Below are 22,416 nucleotides of genomic sequence, written 5' to 3'. Positions count from 1 at the left end.
TTGAGGAATCACATCCATGTTATTAGTTCGATTATTACATATAGTCATGGTTGGCTCTAAAACCTTCTGATTGACCTTTAGAGATGTCTTCTTGTGATTGTCCATGCTAAGAGTTTTATCATGCCTTTGTCTCTGAGGGGTGGCCCTGCACTATACACCCAGCCTCCGATAGAACTTGTCCCAAGAGTCAAATGACCTTGTCTTGACTCCACCAATCCTCCTTGATGGTACTTTTTAACTTGTCTTCACTTTGTCTTGATTCAGTCTCCTTGAACCTGAACATAATTTGTTAGAAACATAAAAAGACACTGCATCTTTTACATCACTATTTGACTGTGATTTTGGACAGTCATCTTTGTTTTGCTTAAATTCTTTCTCCTGCAGCCTTCTAGGAACATGTAGACCTACACCACTGCCTAGTACAAACAACATTGCTTCCTTCCTTACCGATGAAACAAATGGACACCATACTGTGCCAATCATGACTCCTTGATCAATCCTTTGTCTCTGTCCTACCGTAATCTTATTTACTCTATCAATAACAAAAAATCCTTGGATTTCTCTATCAGATTTCGTCACCAACAAAGATGTCTTTGGCTTCAGACCTCCTTCTACAGGATTGCTCCTCAAATGTTTTGCAAAACAATATGCTTCTTTTCCCCAAAAAGAATGATTCTTGGTTCAACCTTACCACTCCCTTGCAATGGTTTTAACACATGCCCCTTACCATCCTTATGAACAACATAAGTGTTCTTATGCCCATTATACATAGTCCTCCTTTCTGATTGCCATGGCCTCCCTAACGGTATATGACAACATGTAATAGGTATCACATCACAAAGAGTTCACATAGGCTTGCCTCCTCACAAAATTATTTTGTTCATCACTCACCCAAGTTGCTCCGTATCACTTAGGGTGCTCAAATGTCTTTAAATGCAGCTTCTCCACCATCTCTATTGAAACTAGGTTGTCAAAAGAACCTGAATCAATAATCATCTTTCAAATCTTGCCTTGACTTAGGCAATTAGTTCTGTAAATTGAAACCTCTTGTTTGCTTTTTTGCGACCCTCCCTCATTTCTTACCATAAGGTGTTCTCCATCTGTATAGGGCCTTACTTCAATGATCTTGCTCCTGTCCGTATCGTTCTCATTCTGTTCTTCCACTACACCTTGTGTCATAGTAATCCTCTTATCAGACTTTCTTATGTCTCTTTCAGGGCACTTATAGAAGGGATGCCCTTCCTCACCACATGTATAACACTTCCCACTTCCCACTGAACTTACTATTCCCTCTACCAGCATCAAATCTGTTACTGTTTTGTCCTCCTCTTGACTCTTTCATAGGCTTCTTGCTCTTGTCAAGGTTATTCCAACACTGACCTTCATTGGATCTTCCTGCCTTTCCTCTGTTTGATTGATTTCTTCCTCCACCTTGCCTTTCTTGTCTCTTCCTAATCTTTTCTTCAGCCCTTACTGTTAACTTGTAGCACTCCTCAACTGTATCAGGGGTATTCAAACTTATTTAATCTTGGATGTTGAACTTTAGACCACCCCAGAACCTTGCTACCTTTTCTTCCTCTTCCTCATCATGTGCAACTCTTATATCCAACTTATGGAACTCTTCTGTATACCTTTGGACATCCATGTCCTTTTGTCTTAAGTTTTGCACTTTCTTGTATAACTGAACCTTATAGTCCCTTGGAAGGAACTTCTCCCTCATCTTGTCCATCATTCTCTCCCATGAAGTAATTGTAGGCAACTTTTTCTTCCATCTTTCAGCTTGTAAACAGTCCCACCATAATAAAGCATGCCCCTTTAGCCTAGACTTTGCAATCTTGACTTGTGTTCTTGTTTCACATCTTCACAATCAAAGAAATTTTCTACAGCACTGAACCAGTCAATGAATTCCTCCTCATTCATTCTTCCATCATACATAGAGATGTCTGATTTTCCCTTGTAGTCATCTGCTTTGATGGCTTTGATAAACATTGCCATTCTAGCGTCCTCGGGATCCATCTCTTCTCTAGGTATCCTCTCTTCTTCTTCTTCAACTGCTTCATCATACTCATTTTGATCTTCATGACCAGTGCTCTTCCTCCTATTCACCTTTTCCAATTCCCTTTTCATCTTCTTTATTTCTTCAGCTTGTTGGGCCACAAGCTTGGCCAATTCTATGTAGGCTATCCTTGGAGGCATTTGTTCAGCCTCTTCTTCCAAGGGCTCAAAATTTCCTTCTTTTGACATGTACTCACTCTCCTTCGCAAAGATACTACTGTGCTCTGATACCACTTTGATGTAGAGCAAGGTGGGCCTTTCCAAGCTTTATGACAAAAAATGCTCAAACAATGTGTTTTTCGACAAGTTTCCAAACACAACCTTAAGGCTTAGGTTGCTCAAATCAAGTACTTGATCTCTCCAATGATTTCTTAGGACTCTAAGGGCTTTGAATTCTGAATCCAACCCAAATAACCAGCCTACCAAGTTTCAAATGCCTATCCTCAATGCAAAACCAAACAACTCTGCCTACTAGGCCTACAAGCCCCAATTAGCCGTCAAATGCTGTCTACTTGCTTTTTTCTCCAAACTTTCCCAAAACACCTGACAAATAAATTGCATATTCGGATACCCATTTGGCTTCTTTACAACATATCCAAAGATTAGGTGGGGTTGTTTTGGACCATGTCTCTACTGTTACACAATGGGCCTCTTTTTAGGCATAAAACCCCACTCATCTACAAAGGAACTATAAGGAATACTTGTCCCCCAACCCTATAACTTGTTATAGTGTCTTCAAATGATCCTAAACTAAGGATTCTTCAATTATTTTGATCCCAGCAACTCTCTTTATGTGCTTTCTATGAAACCTTAACAAAATAAGGCCAAAAACTAGGGCCTCATCACCCACTTATAGAATCAAATGAAAGTTGTTCCGCCATTAATTCAACATATAATAACTATTCCAATTATAAAAAGTTGCCCTCCAATGGACATAACTCCTACTGCTGCTCCATAGCCATGAATTTCATGGTTTTCCTAAGCGAGAATGGTGATCACCTGTTAGTATCACGCCTCTATCTGCACATTAGAGCTTAGGGACAGTATTATACATGTTAGGGAATAATCATCTCATAGGAATCAGGGTCTAAATCCATGAGATGACCATCATTTCCAAAGGTAAACCAAAACTGGATAAGGAAAGCAATAAAACCCTTCAAAATAAAACAACACACTCTGAAGGACAACAAAGTTATGAATCTCAGTGCATGTAAACTTGTTCAAACAATGTATGAAGATGCTTTCAAGACCATATGACTACAAGGAATCAAAGATAATCAAGAAACCATGTCCACAATGCTCGCAAAATGGAGATTTATTGAGTTTCTTATAACCTGTCCGTACAAATGTTGATCAAATCTGTACTGTACTTACTCCTATACCTTGACAGGCTATATAATGTGTAAAATAATCTCCCCAGCTAATTCCATTCAGTTAGGACTTGTTACAAACATGTTTAAGCCATTAAAACTAATTTCCCTCTAAAAACTAACCACTGTAATTTGAAAATTCAAATTTACAACTCTTATTTTTCTCTTTAATTAACTCAAAAACCCATCAAACTTTTTGGAAAATATTTATGTAGGACCTAACTAACTAGTCTAATATCCTTTTAACCTATTTTGAATCAATTGGGCATTATTGGCCTCCCATTACATTCAATTTTTCTCAAGCCTTTATCAGGACCTTGAGGAATCACATACATGTTATGAGTTGGATTATTACATCTAGCCATGATTGGCTCTAAAACCTTCCTTTTGATCTTTAGAGATGTCTTCTTGTCAACATCCATGCTAAGAGTTTTATCATGCCTTTGTCTTTGAGGGGTGCCCTTGCACCATACACTCAGCCTCCAAAAGAACTCTTGTCCCAAGAGTCAAATGGCCTTGTCTCGACTCCACCAATCCTCCTTGATGGTACCCTGTAACTTGTCTTCACTTTGTCTTGATGCGGCTTCCTTGAACCTGCACATAATTTGTTAGAAACATAAAAAGACAATGCATCTTTTACATCACTATTTGACTATGATTTTGGACGGTCATCTTTGTTTCTCTTAAATTCTTTCTCCTGCAGCCTTCTAGGAACATGTAGACTACACCACTGCCTAGTATAGACAACATTCCTTCCTTCCTTACTGATGAAACAAATGGACATCTTACTGTGCCAATCATGACTCCTTGATCAATCCTTTGTCTCTGTCCTGCTGTAATCTTATTTACTGTATCAACAACAACAAATCCTTCCATTTCTCTATTAGATTTCATCACCAACAAAGATGTCTTTGGCTTCAGACCTCCTTCTACGGGGTTGCTCCTCAAATGTTCTTTAAATCCACATGCTTTTTTCCCTGAAAAAAATTATTCTTGGTTCAACCTTATCACTCCCTTGTAAAGGTTTTACACATACCTCTTACCATCCTTATGAACAACATAGGTGTTCTTATGCCCATCATGGATAGTCCTTTCTGATTGCCATGGTCTCCCTAACAGTAAATGACAACATGTCATAGGTACCACATCAATAAGTACCCACTACCTATACTCACCAAGTGAAAAGTTCACATGGGCTTGTCTCCTCACCAAAATATTTTGTTCATCACTCACCCAAGTTGCTCTGTATGGCTTAGGGTGTTTAAATGTCTTCAAATGCAGCTTCTCCACCATCTCTGATGAAATTAGGTTATCAAAAGAACCTGAATCAATAATCATCTTGCAAATCTTGCCTTGACTTAGGCAATTAGTTCTGAAAATTGAAACCTCATTTCTCACCATAAGGTGTTCTCCATCAATATAGGGCCTTACTTCAATGATCTTGCCCTTGTCCGTATCATCCTTATTCTGCTCTTCCACTACACCTTGTGTCATAGTAACCCTCTTATTAGACTTTCTTATGTCTCTTTCAGGGCATTTATAGAAGGGATGCCCTTCCTCACCACATGTATAACACTTCCCACTAAACCTACTATTCCCTTTACCAGCACCAAATCTGTTACTGCTTCTTTGTCCTCCTCTTGACTCATTCATAGGCTCCTTGCCCTTGTCAAGGTTATTATGACCCTAACCTTCATTGGATTTTCTTCCCGTTCCTCTGTTTGACTGATTTGTTCCTCCACCTTGCCTTTCTTGTCTCTTCCTAATATTTTCTTCAGCCCTTAAATGCTAACTTGTAGCATTCCTCAACTGTATCAGGGGTATTCAAACTTATGTCATCTTGGATGTTGAACTTCAGACCACCCCAGTACCTTGCTACCTTTTTTTCCTCTTCCTCATCATGTGCAACTCTTATATCCAACTTATGGAACTCTTTTGTATACCTTTGGAGATCCATGTCCTTTTGTCTTAAGTTTTACATTTTCTTGGATAATTGAACCTTATAGTCCCATGGAAGGACCTTCTCCCTCATCTTGTCCATCATTCTCTCCCATGAAGTAATTTAGGCAACTTTTTCTTCCATCTTTCAGCTTGTAAACAGTCCCACCATAATAAAGCATGCCCCTTTAGCCTAGACTTTGCAATATTGACTTGTGTTCTTGTTTCACATCTTCACAATCAAAGAAATTTTCTACAGCACTGAACCAATCAATGAGTTCCTCCTCATTCATTCCTCATCATACATAGGGATGTCTGATTTTCCCTTGTAGTCATCATCTTTGATGGCTTTGATAAACACTGCCATTCTAGCGTCCTTGGGATCCATCTCTTCTCTAGGTATCCTCTCTTCTTCTTCTTCTTCAACTTCTTCATCATACTCATTTTGATCTTCATGACCAGTGCTCTTCCTCCTATTCACCTTTTCCAACTCCCTTTTCATCTTCTTTATTTCATCAGCTTGTTGGGCCACAAGCTTGGCCAACTCTATGTTTCTCATCCTTACAAGCATTTGTTCAGCCTCTTCTTCCAAGGTCTCAAGATTTCCTTCTTTTGACATCTACTCACTCTCCTTCCCAAAGATGCTACTGTGCTCTGATACCACTTTGATGTAGAGCAAGGTGGGCCTTTCCAAGTTCTATGACAAAAAAAGCTCAAACAATGTGTTTTCCCACAAGTTTCCTAACACACCCTTAAGGCTTAGGTTGCTCAAATCAAGTACTTGATTTCTCCAATGACTTCTTAGGACTCTAAGGGCTTTAAATCCCCTAATCCAACCCAAATAACCAGCCTACCAAGTTTCAAATGCCTATCCTCAATCCAAAACCAAACAACTTTGCCTATTAGGCCTACAAGCCTCAATTAGCCCTCAAATGCTGTCCTCTTGTGTTTTTCACCAAATTTTCCCAACACTCCTGATAAGCAAATTGCATATTCAGATACCCATTTGTCTTCTCTACAACATATCCAAAGATTAGGTGGGGTTGTTTTGGACCATGTCTCTGTTGTTACACTATGGGCCTCTTTTTAGTCATAAAACTCCTCTCATTTACAAGGAACTATAATGAATACTTATCCCCCAACCCTATAACTTGGTACGGTATCTTGAAATGATCCTAAACTAAGGATTTTTCAATTATTTTGAACCCAACAACTTTGTTTATGTGCTTTCTATGAAACCCTCACCAAATAAGGCCAAAAACTAGGGCCTATTCAAATCCAATCAAGAACCCACTTGTAGAATCAAATGAAAGTTGTTCCACCATTAATTCAACAAATATTAACTATTCCAGTCATAAAAAATTGCCCTCCAATGGACAAACTCCTGCTGCTCCATAACCATGAATTTCATGCTTTTCCCAAGCAAGAATGGTGATCACTTGTTAGTATCACGCTTCTATCTGCAAATTAGAACTTAGGGATTGTATTATACATGTTAGGGAATGATCATCTCACAGGAATCAGGGTCTGCATCCATGAGATGACCATCATTTCCAGAGGGAAACCAAAACTGATTAAGGAAAGCAATAAAACCCTTCAAAAGAAGACAATAAACTTTCGTAAGGACAACAAAGCTATAATCTCAGTGCATGCAAACCTGTTAAAAAAATGTATGAAGGTGTTTCCAAGACCATATGACTGCAAGGAATCAAAGATAATCAAGAAACCATGCACAAAATGCTTGCAAAATGGAGATTTATTGAGTTTTTAATAACCTGTCTGTACAAATGCTGATCAAATCCATACTGTACTTACTCCTATGCCTTGACCAGGCTATATAACGTGTAAAATAACCTCCCCAGCTAATTGCATTGAGTTTGGACTTGTTACAAACATGTGTAAGCCATTAAAACTAATTCCCTTCAAAAAGTAACTAACCATTGTAATTTGAATATTCAAATTAGAACTGTTATTTCTTCCTTCTAATTAACTCAAAACCCATCAAACTTTTTGGAAAATATTTATGTTGGACCTAATTAACTAGTCTAATATCCCTTTAACCTATTTTGAATCGGTTGGGCACTATTGGCCTCCCATTATATTCAATTTTTCTCAACCCTTTATCAGGACCTTGAGGAATCATATACATGTTATGAGTTCGATTATTACATATAGCCATGATTGGCTCTAAAACCTTCCACTTGACCTTTAGAGATGTCTTCTTTTGATTGTCCATGCTAGGAGTCTTCATCATGCCTTGTTCTTATGGATTGACTTTGCAGATTTGAATAGAGGATTAAGTCATGACATGTGGCAAAAATCTGGGCTTGGAAGTGACTGTAGGGAGCGACTTTGGATGTAGGGGGCAATCGGAATTGCCTGACCTTGAGAGGTGCCTTTGCACTAGCAAAAAGAGTTGAAAATGGTCTGGATCTGAGGTAGATAGTCAATAGGTCCCGTTTGTGAATCCAAAGCTCCGTCATCCGTAAGTTACAAATAGAAAAGAATGGGAAATGTTGGGTTGAAATAGATTTGCCTCAGTCGAACCACTGGATATAAATTAAGCTTGAAACTGAAATGAAATTGCATAAAGAAATGAGTACGCTGTTAGTAGCAGATGCTTGGCAATGAACTATGCCTTGATTGGTGCAAATGCTTCTTGAGATGTGATCGCAAGTGTTCATACAATAGCATGACTCCACAAAGACCTTAAAGGACATCACAATAACATGCTTACTTGACGATTAAAAAGTCCTGCCACAAAAATTGAAGAATGCTCAATTGCTCCTTGAATGCTTGATGGATCAATTAGTTGATCATGGATTGCTTGATTGATTGAAGCTAAAGTGCCCAAAATGAGAAGGTAGCTTGCTTATATACCTCACCTTAGCCATCTTGGGTCGCAAAATCAAAGAGGGGTGACAAAAATTTGAAATCCCATCCAAAATCAATGATTATTCTCTGATTTAAATTTGGGTCCATTTTGCTTCGTAAGGGGTGACTTTGGATGTAGGGAATTGTTTTGGTTGCTCCTACACTCAAAGGCACCCTCGACGGGGCAAAATTAACTTAATTTTATTACAATAATAGATAAGACGTCTATTATTAGTTAATGGTTATCTTGTAAATATCTTTAGCTTTAGTTTGCTTTCGTTTTTTGCTTTCTCTGGAATAAAATGTTTCTATTCTTTACGATCGTTTCCTAAGGAAACATCGTCTCTTCCTTTTGTATAAATTGACCTTTCGGTCTCTGTTATTAATAAGCAAGTATTTACCAATTACCTTGTAATATGGTATCAGAGCTAAATACTTAATTTTTTTCGGAAAAATTTATAATTTCTTCTTGAAATTATTTGTTTAAATTTTTCCAAAATTATTTCAGCTAATTTTTCCAAAACCCACCTAGGGTTTTTCTGCTTGGAGAAATTCCCGAATTACGGGTCAGCAAATCGCGTGGAAATCGTGGCCATTTTTTGACGACTCGCGTTTTTGGGGTGAAAATCTGCATGTTTCTGTATCAAATCTTCATGCTCTTAGCCGTCTCAGTCTGTCATCGTGCTCTGGGAAGCAGATTCGACCATTTTTCGTCAAGAAATCTGAAGTTTTTTCAAGCTTTTTTCAGCTAGGGCCGTTTTTTTTCGAAACCCTAATTTTTTGGGTCGAAATTTTTTTTTGTTTGCAGATTCTTGGTGGGTTTTTCGAGAGCTCAACTGGGTTGTCGTCCGTTTTTTCTGGGTGCCTCGATTTTTGTGCCTCGATTTTTGAGCCAGCAGATTCAGAAAACGACAGCAGATTCCTTCTGGGTTTTTCGAGCTCTCTTTTGGGTCATTCTCTGATTCTTCTGGGTCTTCCGTATTTTTGCCCCGAAGAACGTGCCTTCACAGATTTTCACAGTTTTTCATTGAAAAACTTGCCATGGCATCTCTGACAAATATTCTGCTTGAGCATAATTCCAAATTCAATGGTCGCAATTATGGAACCTGGAAGCAGCGCATCATCGCAATCTTCGAATATCGAAACATCGATCAACTTGTTCTGGGTGTTAAGCAGCGTCCGACTTCTCCGGGTCCTGATCAAGATACATGGGATCTGAACAATCGAGAGGCAGTAATGCTTCTCAAACTCTCCGTAGCTGATGACCAGCTTTCTCAGATTCCATCCGGCAAGACAGCGGCCGAAATCTGGACACATCTAAAAGGTCTTCATGAGACTTCCGACAAGAGCAGAGCCTTCTTTCTGAAAAACACTTTGTTTTCTATTGTCATGGATGAGCGCACCTCGCTCCAAGCACACCTGAATCGGATTCAGGAAATCTGTGATCAGTTACTTGCCATCGGTCGCAAGATGGAGGAAGAGGATATTGTGGTAATCACTCTTCGGAGTTTACCAAATTCCTATGAGCATTTTATCGAGACTCTCAACATCACATCTACTGGTGTTGATCTAAAGTTCGCTGATCTCTGCACCCTGCTACTTCAGCAAGATCGGTGGAAACAACAGTTCGGTAGCAGCTCCAGTTCCACCTCCACTAAGCAAGCCTTTGCTGCGAAATCCTTTCAGAAGGATAAGGGCAAGTTTCAGCAACCATCTCAGCAGAAGTCTTCTGCTCCAGCATCCGATGGTACCAAAAAGAAGAACATTCAATGCAACTATTGCCACAAGTATGGTCACATGAAGGTTGCATGTCGGAAACGCTTAGCTGCCCAGTCTAAGCAATCAGGTTCGCAACCCAAAGCGAACAGTGCAGAGCACAATGAGCAGGTGGAATCTGCCTTTTACGCCTTCATGGCTAAAAGACCCGCAGATCATGTATAGTCATCTGCCTGGTACATTGATTCAGGTGCCTCTCGACATTTCACTCACCGCAGAGACTGGTTTACTGACTACCAGCCTTATTCAGATTTTGTTATCTTTGGTGGTGGAGAAGAGTACACGGTTGTTGGTAAAGGCAACATTCATATTCAATCTGTTGGGAGGAAGCTCATATTCCTTGATGTGTACTACGTTCCAGGGATGGAACTAAATCTACTCTCGGTCAGTTAGTTGCTGCGACATTCTCCACACTTGGCAGTCACCTTCAGTTCACATCAGTCTTCTAGTCTTCATGGAATCCAATCTTCCATGAACGAACCAAGCATGTGGATGTTCATTGTCATTACATACGACAGCTGGTTGAAGACGGGACTATAGATCTGCAGTATGTTCCTACCTCAGATCAGACTGCAGACATTCTCACCAAGCCTCTTGGTCCTGATGAGTTTGTCAAATTCAGAGGACAGCTTGGTGTGTTAGATAGATTAACCATTAAGGGAGGGTATTACAATAATAGATAAGACGTCTATTATTAGTTAATGGTTATCTTGTAAATATCTTTAGCTTTAGTTTGCTTTCGTTTTTTGCTTTCTCTGGAATAGAATGTTTCTATTCTTTACGATCGTTTCCTAAGGAAACATCGTCTCTTCCTTTTGTATAAATTGACCCTTCGGTCTCTGTTATTAATAAGCAAGTATTTACCAATTACCTTGTAATAAATTTTACTTGGGGGTTGTTTAAGATGTGGGGATTTTGGTAATGTGGGTGAAATCAGGTTGTGATAAACAGAAATGTGTAAAAAGCCACCTATAATGAAATAGGGCTTATGTACACAAGATAGGGTATATTTAAAGGGGTATACTTATAATTAAGGGCCTACCTACCAAACCTTAATAAGAGGTGTATATTCTTAAAATAGTAATTTAAAGGGTATATTTAAAGGGACATACTAAAATGGATGCTAAGGACCAAAATTGTAAGTGCTTACGATTTAGGATGCTGCATAAGTTATAATTTATTATCATTGATTTGTTCATTTATTTATTTCCAGTGTAACACAGGGACTCACACCCCCCTCCCAAACCTTTAAGTATCCGTCCCTGAGCCGTCCCTACATCGGGCACTTGAGTACCCACACCTCTATCATTCCGAAACCATGCCATCGTTGGGATGGGTACTTGAATTTTTATTTGAATTTTGATTCTTGAATGTTATTATTGGGTATGTAATATGTTGCTATGTTGAATGTCCAATGGCCTTTAGTTCATGTTGTGATTTTGCTATATTCAAGTATTTTAATTTGGCATGTTTGACTAAAACATCATTTCATAAGTAGCATTTCAAGTTCTATATGAATACTATACAACACCCCTCCTTGGCTCACCCTTCCTTTGTCGCCGTCCCATGGCCATGCCCCTGCCATCTCGAAAACTCGTCTCGACGTCCCCTCGTCCCGAAAACTCGTCTTGACGTTCCCCTATCCCGATGTACCCCAGTACTGGTGTTACACTGTTTATTTCAATATTTTAATTATTATTATTATTTATTACTAAGTCTTATTTCAAAGAGGAAATTCTATTACAAAATGCCATTGGTGCTTGAATATGTTTGACTATTTTGATGTAACAAAATGTAATTGACTCATAATATTTTACCTTTTGATTTAATACACAATGCATTTGATTCCTTGAGCATGAAGTACTCTTTGATTCAATATAGAAATGCATTCGATTACTTGATGATGAACTACTCTTGCTTCAATTCTAAAAGGCAAATGATACTTGAAGATGAGTTCAATATAGAAATGTAGATCGATTCTTGATCATTTGTAATTCAATACACTGTGATAATGGCATACCAATTTATGATTCAATAAGAAAAACCGTTTGATAGAGGATTGACATGCTTGTACAGTGAGGTAATAGAAGCAGTGAAGCTTCCTCCACGCGGTCTTCAAAAACAATACAAATTTTTGTGTTATTAATATATCATTAAATGATATTTAACCACATGACGGTGTTAGTGGTGATAGAAAAAGTTTTTGAATCAAGGGAATATCATGAAGAATAGTCTTTTGATTATGATTCTTCCTTCTTGTTATTACCATCAATGCCTTATGAAATCGCAAGATGAGGTGCAACAAAAAAAGGAGTTACAATATTGTAACTCTCCACCATGGTCCTCCTTGCAAGTTTGAATATGCAACTCAACTTGAAGCTCTTGAATATATATGTAATAGAGCCGCATACCTAACATACGTACATATTTATTTATATATTGATGTAGGAGCATCCTTGGGTTGTTGGCAATCTTGCACCAGCCAAAAATATTTCCTTTCTGTTTATTTGTTTCACTATTCACTAGGACAGTTTCCTGTTGTTTTAGCTTGCGATTGATCTAGTTGGCTTGTCTTCTTATGCAATCTTTATGGCATGGTCTAGGTATCATCGACTTCCTATGTCTAGGCTCACACCTTGATCTGATGTTTCCGCACGAGGTTATCTTAAGATTGGTTTGGTCCTATTTTGGCTTTCGTATTGAACAGTCAGGTTGGTGAGAGATGACTTGCGATGAAGACTCATGACATGCGATGCAAATTAGTGCATTGGTCTATATTGTAACATGTTTAATTGATCCTCTTGTATGGTCTTACGACATGATGTCTTCATATGGGGTTCTCATGATTTGGGTCTTGACCTATCAATTTATAAAATGTTTCCTTTGTCTTGGAGATTGTTGATTAGATAGGCTGGCTTTTGGATGGTGATCTTGTATATAAAGTAGGGTAGAAATTCTAGATTAGGCAATGCGAAATGGCTAGGAGGGATTGCATGAAGTGTGACAAAGGTGATAGATTGCCGAAGCTAGTTTAGAAGCAATTGGAAGGTTGGGTTTTACAGAAGGTGTCATATTTGAGGGGTGATCAGTGAACTTGCTAGTAGTTGTTATTGACAATGGTGTTGTAATGAAATGCCTTTGTAGGCCAACTTGATGATAATCTAGTGATTTCTTCCATATTGTGTTTAATGTTTCTAAGTTTGTTTGTGTATATTTACTATTTCTTACACTTGTTGCAAGGTTAGATATCTTCCTTGGGGATTCTTTGATCTTGATTGCGTTAGGTAGTACCAAAGATGGTTCTAGTTGTTGGTGGTGGATTGTGCAAGCACTTGGATTCCTGTGTCTTGACTTGCATGTCTTGTTGTTGGGGAGTGGTAGAAGAGGAGATTTTGATCTACATCAACCAAAGGCTAGTGTAAGGTGGCAAGGAACAAAGTGGACTGTTGGAAGATTGAGATCGCACTTGTGAACTTAGTCATGGGGTGGGAAAAGATCGGATCTGACCTGCAATTGTGGAGGTTGTGCAAGAAGGATTGGTTGGTTGGTGATATCAATAAATTTTTTGGTTATCGAACAAACCCAACTATTGGAGGTTGATTTTTTGTGATGGTAGATTGTCGGATCAGATTTGGACAATCAACACTTGTGATCAGATCGCTGAACTTCAGGAATTGAAGATTGGCATCTTAGTAAACATTGCGCCCAAAAGAATGAATCGTAGAAGACTAGAGTAGATGATGGAGGATTTCAGAAATGAGATAAGAACTGAGATCCAAAATGCTTTGGCTGGGGCTAGGAGAAACCTTGAGACGGAAGATGAATTTGAGGAAGCTATTGAAGATATAGATACAACAGATGTGAATGTTCCTATCATAAAGGAAAGATTGTTGAGAGCTATGGCACAAATGGGTAAGAAAATATTGTTGAGAGTTATGGCACAAATGGGTATGATTCTTAGAATAAATGTTGCATTCGTTTTTGGTTCTTTACATCTGGAGGGAATGATAGATTGGATTAGTGAACTCAAGGATTACTTTGACCTTGAAGTTGTTAAGGATCCACATAGAGTTAGGTTAGCATAGACTAAGTTGAAAAGTCATACTGCCTTATGGTGGAAACAATTGTAGAAAGATACGGAAGATAATGATGAACCAAAAATAACCAGATGGAGGGTCATGCTTTCTAGACTTAAGGCTAAGTTCATATCGGAGGATTATGAACTTCAGTTGTTTAAGAGGTTAGAAATTCCAAAACAGAAGGATTTGTTAGTCACTACAAAGGAGTTCTATTTGATGACAATCAGATTTAGAGATGGAGAGTTGTCCAAGAAAAAGGTGGCTAGGTATTTTAATTGTTTGAGACATAACATTCAAGATGTTAAAGTATGCTGAAGATTGGTTTGATTGGGGATGCTTATCAATATGCCCTAAAAGGTTGAAGATAAGTTGAAGAGAATCCAAGTTACCTCTAGGGTTAGGGATAAATCGATTGACAAGGGTAAGGTTAATTGATAATTGAACAACATGATCAAAAGATTGATGGAAGGAATAGAGGTAACAATGGGAATTTTAAAGGTACTTGTTTCTAATGTGGGAATGTTGGTCATAGGGCTTTCCAATGTTCGATTGGTTCTAGCAAAGGAAAATAGAATCTAGTGGTACATGAGGAACAAGCTGAGAAGGATGAATTGGTTTAGAGAGGATTGAAACTTGAGATGGGAGAGTCTCTAATGTTTAGAAGAGTTATTTTAAGCAAGAAGGATTTAGAATCTTGGTAGAGGAGGCAATTGTTCTAAATTGTTTGCAAGTTCAGTGGCAAATGTAATAAAGTGATAATGAATGGTGGTAGTACAAATAACCTTTTTTCTCAAGAAATGGTACAGAAGTTGGGATTGAATAGATTCAAGCATCCTTGCCCTTATGGGATCAGTTGGTTTCAGGATGATCACATGGTGGAGGTGACAGGGCAATGTTGGGTTAATTTTGACACTGGATCGGGATAAGATATTCTTTGATGTGGTTAACATGAGTGCATGCCATGTTTTGTTTGGTAAACCTTGACAATATGATGTTGGTGCTATTCATGATTGCCGAAGGAATGTTTCTATCATCAAATATGGTAAAAGATTTACCTTACTTCCTTTGAACGATGAAGTTATGAAAGTTAAGAACTTGAGCATGATGAAGCCTTACACCTTCGGATCTGAAGGTGATAGATCTGCAACAGTTGGCTAGAAAGATTTTTGAGGTGATATAATTATTGAAGGATTTGATGAATAGACATGAACCGATTAACATGAGAATTGGTGATAACTACAAGATGGTGTTACGACAGGGTACCTAAGGTTAATTGGTATCAAATGAGCAACAAACTCCCATGGATGGATTGTAGGCTAATGAATTGGTTCTCAAAGGAGGAATCAAGCAACGAAAGCATAAGTAAAAGATGATTGCAGAATGTGGTAGTGAAATTGGCAGTAATAATTTGGGTAAGAATAGAGACTATGGAAGCAATAGCAACAAGTTACATGATGTTGGTTGTTGTTCTATTAGAGATTTTTTGAATACTTGCATTAACAATAGTAGGAGTGGTTGTGACCAGCATCGGTGTAGTCATTGTTCTTTAGATGGAGAAGACAAGTGGATGAAGAATGCTCATGGAATACACATTCTGAATTCTTCTAGATGTTCATAAATTCATTCACCTGGGGTATATGATGCAGGAGCATCCTTGGGTTGTTGGCAGTCTTGCATCAACCAAAAATATTTCCTTTCTATTGATCTGTTTAATTGTTAATTGGGACAATTTCTTGTTGTTTTAGCTTGTGATCAATCTAATTGGCTCATTTTCTTATGTGATCCTTATGGCACGATCTAGGCATCATGGACTTCCCATGTCTAGGTTCTCACCTTGATCCAATGTTTCCAGAGGAGGTTATCTTAAGATTGGTCCGGTCTTATTCTATCTTTTATGTTCTAATGGTCAAGTTGGTGAGATGCAGCTTGCAATGAAGATTCATGACATGCGAGGCAAATTGGCGCAATGTTTTATGTTGTAACGTGTTTCATCAATCCTCTTGTATGTTTGCAGGACACAATGTATTCATATGGGGTTGTTCTTATGATTTGGTCCTGACTTATCTATTTGTAATATGTTTCCTTTGTCTTGGAGATTGTTGATTGGATAAGTAGACTTGTGGCCGACGATCTTATATAGAAGTAGGGTAGGGATTCTAGATTAGGCAGTGCTAAGCGGTTAGGAGGGATAGCACAAAGTGTGACAAACGTGATAAATTGCAGAAGCTAGTTTAGAAGCAATTGGAAGGTTAGGTTTTGTAATTATCATATTTGATGGATGATCAGTTTCAGACTTGGTAGCAATTGGTATTGATGATAGTGATGTAATGAACTGTATTTGCAAGCCAACTTGATGATAATCTAGTGATTTCTTCCATATTGTGTTCATTGTCTCTTGTTTGTGTATTTCCGCTGTTGCTAATTCTTGCTGTAAGGTCAGACATCTTCCTTGGGGTTTCTCTGATCTTGGCTGCATCATATATACAACATCGATCTTATAACTTCAGAAATGCATGTATGTATATATATGTATATGTACCCATTTATGTACATACATATATATTTCATGCTCCTTGCTTGTATTTACATCTATATAACCAAGGAGCTGTTAGTATAAAATAGATTGAGAAATTGAGTTCTTTTTATTATTTAGCCAATTCTTTATATATTGATTAATCAAGAGAAGGATCTCCTCAACCAAGCCTGCTAGATGACTAAAACTTACGCCCACAACTTGACCTTATGACTCTAAGGTGACCAAACAACCCATAGGTTATCTGTTGGCTCCAAGCAAAGACAACTTTGACCTTTCCTCGTGTCTGCATCCCTCTCCCTAATGATACTCTCCCTCCCTTTTCTGAGGGTGATCCAACCACCTTCATCCATATAGCACACAAAAGTAGTTAGACATAATCTTCTTAGCATACCAGTTATTTATATAGAAAAACATTAATTGCTAGCATTTTCATCATAAATTCCATTACTCCATCAACAATTGTATAAAGCATATTTCAAATAGCAACATCGCAGCATCTCTAATTATTCAATTTAAACAATTATATAATAAGTTTATGGTTTTATAAGAAGTTCATGAAGGGATGTCATATTTTTATTTCCTTGGATAAAAACATAGATAATAAGTTATTCAAAGAAAGTTGAAAATATGGATAACCAATGCTGGCCCAAAATAGCTATGGAGGAAGGTCTTGATTGTAGGAAGAAAATATGAATGAAGCAAAACAAAAATGTGAGCAATTGGAACATCAAGCTGCATGGATTTCCTAATACCGAGGAAATAAAAAAGCTTGTGATAGAACTATTTAGGATTGCCATGTAGAGTAATCATTGGCCGGAAAAATTAATTAAATCAAAGAGTTTAATCTGACTTGTGAACCCAGGGAAAAAACATATTTAGGGGCAGTTATTAAAGGAAAAGAAAGGCTGTTAGTTGTGCAATTGAGGACAGGATCGGTTCATCTTAGGTCAGGTGTAAGACAGGCAGGTGGAAGAGGCCCAGTGGAGCCCATGAAGAGAGAACTTGCATACTGCAATAAGGGTATAGTGGAGATGGAATGGCACTTCATCATGTAATGCGCCGCTTATGAGGATATCCGTACCCAAAATTGACACAACTTGAATGTTGGCAATATGTACCTTTTATTTGATGATGATTAACCTAACTGCTAGCTTTTTAGTCAAGATTCATAGCAGAAGATCCAACATAGAAAGCAGTATGAAGATTGTATAAGGATGCATTCCCGGGTCCGTTAGACTGTTAAGTATCGTGGACATCATTAAAATTATGCATTCATTGGGAGGAGAATTGGGGTTGGGCAACAAAAGCTGGGGAACATGGATTTTTTTTTTCTACTTTTGTGCTACTTATTGTAGACACTAACTTTAAGCAAATTTGTAACATATCTTTTGCTTAATGACATGTTTGGTTGCTCTTATTGTAATTAAATGCCTAACTCCAAATTACAGCATCATTTATGCAGTTAACGAACAATGCGAACATTATTAATTAGCTTTTTGTGTCAGGCTTCTAAGTAGTTCCTTTCTTAAACTATGTTCTTTCCTGCGTTTCATTGTTTAAGATCATATAAGATTTACTTGTAAGTGGTACTTTCTTCTTTTCTTTCCTCAATGACCTGCTAAATATGCTCACCCACCATCATTTTAAAATAGTGGGGAACATAAACAAACTATAATAAGTTATACTATCTGGCTCAGAAGTATTCTTTGAAGAGTATTTATTCCATCAAAAATAATCTGGGACTTGCCCCTGGCCTCATGAAGATTTTGGTCTGCACTATTAAATGCTTCTCATGACCAATATGGCTAGGATTTGTGTCGTAATCCTGGAATCTGCTTCGCTAGAATGTGGCCATTGGACATGCGTCATTTTGTTCTGGCCATGTGGACCTTCATGGTGCATGCATCTTTTTTTGGCCTTCTCAAAGTGCATATGGTCTGATAGAGCCACATACATAAAAGCTACATGAGCCTTTGCAGCACATAAATAAGCTTAAGTTTCCCTAACTCTATCTGTGCAACTGTGCTTGTACTTGATTTTTCTGAAGCTAGCCATCTTTATTGGAGGTGTCACTAACAATCATTGCAGGTACACCAGGCAGGATTAGAGTCCTTGCTATCTCTGTCCTATGTATCTTTCTATTTCAGCTGCAAAACTAATAACTTTACAGCTACAATAGTTTGTTTTGATAATTGAAAACAGTCATTTTGAATTAAGTCCAGTCAGGGAAAGCTATGAGCCCAAGTTTCAGTTTTCAGAAGCACCTATCATCCAAACTCTAAAATTCAAGAAAGTGTTGAGGTTTTAGCTCGGATAAGAACTTTTGTGTGGGTTGTGAAGTGGTTTGAATTAGTCTATTTTGCATTTATTTTGAAGGACTACAGTGGAAATTGTTAAGTTAGCATTAGGCAATAATTGCTAGGAAGTTCAAAAATTTCTTCATGGCATCATGGCCACAAAGGTTGAGGAAAATTGTGTAGCCTGAAGGAGGAATTTTGGTTATTTTTGTCAAAAATAATGCAAATTTTTTTGTACAGAAAATGTGGCACCTACAAAAAGGAGAAATCATGTCTTTATTCGTTGTGAAAATGTGGTGTATTGTATGTGAAAATCATTGACATCATGACATGTTTTTCGTTGAAATTGTGTATTTCGAAAGGCACAAAGATTGTGCAAAACAATGAATGGGGTTTTTATTCCCTTATTAAATTGTGTCATCTTTTGTGGTGAAATTTTAGTGGATTTTAGCATTTTATCCAGGGTTTTTATAGTGACTAGAGGTTTCATGATCAAATTACAGCTCAGCACTAGGATCTATTCTGAAGTGATGGTGAATTTATGTGTTGGTGCAAAATATATTAGATGTTTTCAGAGGTTAAAGCTGCAGGGCTAACAAAGGATATGTATTTCTACAGTTTAATGTTGTGGCTAAAGTTTTGAAGGAACCATCTAGGGCTGAAGCATTCTAGGGTTTGAAGGTGATTTCTTGGGTTTGTAGTGGTAGCTCAGAGTGTGAACTAGGCTTTTGCATAAGTGATGGCTAGGGTTTTTGAGTTGTCTTTTTGACAAGGAAACCTTGTTTGCAGAAACAGAGGTAAGGGATTGAAAATGAACTAGGGTCTACAGTTTGTAGCCTAGGGTCTTGTATTAGAAAAAAATATCAAACAAGGATAACAGAAAGGGTTAAGATTTATCCGCGTAGCCAAGGAAAATGTATTTGTGTAAAATCAAGTGCTTTTGTTGTCATGTGTTTGGTGACTGGTCATTAGGCATCAGTGTTCAAATGCGAAGAAGAAACCAGGAAAGTGACAGCAGGAGTGGTAGCAGCCTTTGTGGAAATTCAATTGAATGAGTTTGTTGTCACGTTCCTTGATCATGCGTTTCAGTGTGTGTGATGTTGAGATCTTGGAGAGGACCTATCTTGGATCATTGTCCTATGATCACACATCATTTGGATTCCTTTTGAATGAGATCTCTTTGTTTTGCTCTCGGGTAGTGTGTTCTTCATTGGCACCAGGACCAGTTGGTGGAATCTCAATGTGTGATGCTTTGATCCTTTGTGCAATGGTTTGAGACTCTTCATATTGGTTCTTGGATCATGTGTGGACCTATATTTTGGATCACATATCCCTATGTGCTTATTTGGCCGTTTGCTGATCTTGTCTTTGGGTCTGACTTTTTTGCAACATGTTTCTTAATTTCTGGAAAGTGATTTTCTTTGAGCCGACCTGCATGTTGTGATGGCTATACATGTAATACCTTTGATGTATCATAGGGTAGCACATGGAAGAACATAGAAGGAAGATCTAGAGGTCAAGCTCTTGTGCGTATTGTGATTGCACATTGATTTTGTATCTATCATAAGGCTGCAACCGGGTAGGCCTGTTGCCTGACATGTTTGCAGGCATAATGGCATTGGTTCTACATTGAATCAATTGAATTCTGTTGCTCTCTAATTTCCTTGTTGTGTTGCTTCCCCTGTGTTTACTCTTGCTGCTTGGTTGGACATCTCCATTGGGGATTTTTCCATCCTTGTGTGCATCATCTTTTCATCTCTCTCCAGCGATGTTCTCCCTCTCTGTCCGAAAGGGCAAGGTTGTTCCTGCCATAGTTTGCAAACTCTGTAGGTACTCTATGTTATTTCTGCTCCATGAGTTTTTACAATTTTAATTCATGAGCTTTTATCGTCTATAGACAAAGGAAAAGCAGGGTTAGAAATGCCAACACGGCTAAAAGGTTTGCTAAAATGCATACTGACATTCTTTTTGGCTTCTTTTTAAAACCATGCATTTTCTCTTTTGAGATGTCATTTTTTTAATCTAATACATCTTGCGATTTTACAAACTCACATGCTTTGTAAACAAATTTTAATTTTTGATACTCTCTAAGGTGCCGAGCTTTTGTTGAGTCAATTTTTTTGGGTTTGCCGATTACTCTTGAAGTCCAAGTCTGTGAACTATGGCTCCTGCAATCAATTTGGAAAACCAACATAATGGTTAGTTTGATAACATTCATGATATCATATTCATTATTAAATAGTAAATACTAATAGTCACAATTCTCTAACGATTTATGAAAAACACTTAATTGCATTTTATTCTTATCTAAACATCAATTTGAAGTAAAATCATTCTTGCATGCATGATTAAGCACATATTAACGTAAAAGTTAGAACTGAAATCCAAAATTTGGGGTGTAACAGTCAACATTGAAGAGCAGGGATGGGGGTATATATTGGTACCAAGGCAGCTGCACCCATAGCATGGAGTGCTCGACTTTATATCACTCTTGTAAGAGGGCTCCCTGGCACAAGGAAGCTCCATAGACGAACTCTTCAGGCTATTGGACTTCGAAAGTGCCAACACACTGTAGTCAAGGACAATACATCTTCAATCAGAGGCATGATTAATCAGGTCGTTTACTCTTGTTTATTCTGATTGACATTTATTTTCGTTATCCCCTTAATTATTGTTACTTTGAAAAGACGTTTTGGCACTTCTGAACTTGCTTTTTCTCTTCATGAATGTTTCTAGTTTATCTGGATCAACAATTAGTTCCCATGATTATCCAGACTGATTTTTTATTTATTTTTAAAACTTTGTTTCAAATTTCAGGTAAAGAGACTCGTTGCAGTAGAAACTGAAGAAATGTACAGGGCTAGATTACAGAAAGAAGCCTTATCGCGAGCTCTCAGGCCTCCTATTGTGGTCCAACATGCTTATCCTTCTGATTCAATTCCTAAGCAATCCAAGCAAACGTCAGGGGTAGCTTGAATCATGGGGAGCTACTTGAGAGTTTTTTTGAGTAGATAATTGAGGTTTTGAACTTCTGGAGGTATTTATAAGTCTAGATATAGTTCCCTCTCTATGATGGTGGACAACCTAAATTTAACTGTTTGGATTAAATGATGGAAATCAAGGTATCTTGTTTGATGGATTTAAGTTGAAAACCTTTGTCATGATATGATATAGATGTTAAAGTTCATCTTTCTAGATTTAATGAAACGGCAATGAAATTCAGCTCCAACAACTTGTTTCTCAAGCTACATTGTGGTTCAACTTAGTCTTGCCTTTCTCTAATATCATAAAGAGAACATATATAGGAGAAAACACTTAAAACTCAACAAACGAACAGAGAAAAACTTGCTGTACTTCTATCAACATCATATTGTTTGTGGCTGTCTGATTAAAATACAACAATCTTGTCTGTACATTAAATCACCACTCCAAAGAACATTTTAAAGGTTTATATAAAGTATATTTTACATTCTGAAAAGCATTGGAATAAA

General features: G+C 37.8%; 1 protein-coding gene across 1 annotated transcript in view; it reads left to right on the top strand.

Moving 5' to 3' along the window:
• The window catches only part of LOC149534281 (ribosomal protein L30 family protein), a 29,119-nt gene extending 6,962 nt beyond the window's left edge, over positions 1-22,157 (top strand). Inside the window, exons 2-3 of the mRNA XM_089806508.1 lie at positions 21,331-21,541; positions 21,743-22,157. Coding sequence (XP_089662634.1) covers positions 21,350-21,541; positions 21,743-21,901 — 351 coding nt within the window. The 5' untranslated portion in view covers positions 21,331-21,349 and the 3' untranslated portion in view covers positions 21,902-22,157. The remainder of the gene's footprint in view (positions 1-21,330; positions 21,542-21,742) is intronic.
• Positions 22,158-22,416: the final 259 nt, after the last annotated feature.

The sequence above is a fragment of the Cupressus sempervirens genome, chromosome 10 (genome assembly GCF_028749045.1).
Source record: "Cupressus sempervirens isolate cs-2001-9-10 chromosome 10, ASM2874904v1, whole genome shotgun sequence".
NCBI lineage: Eukaryota > Viridiplantae > Streptophyta > Pinopsida > Cupressales > Cupressaceae > Cupressus > Cupressus sempervirens.
This window is presented reverse-complemented; position numbering and strand designations above follow the sequence as displayed.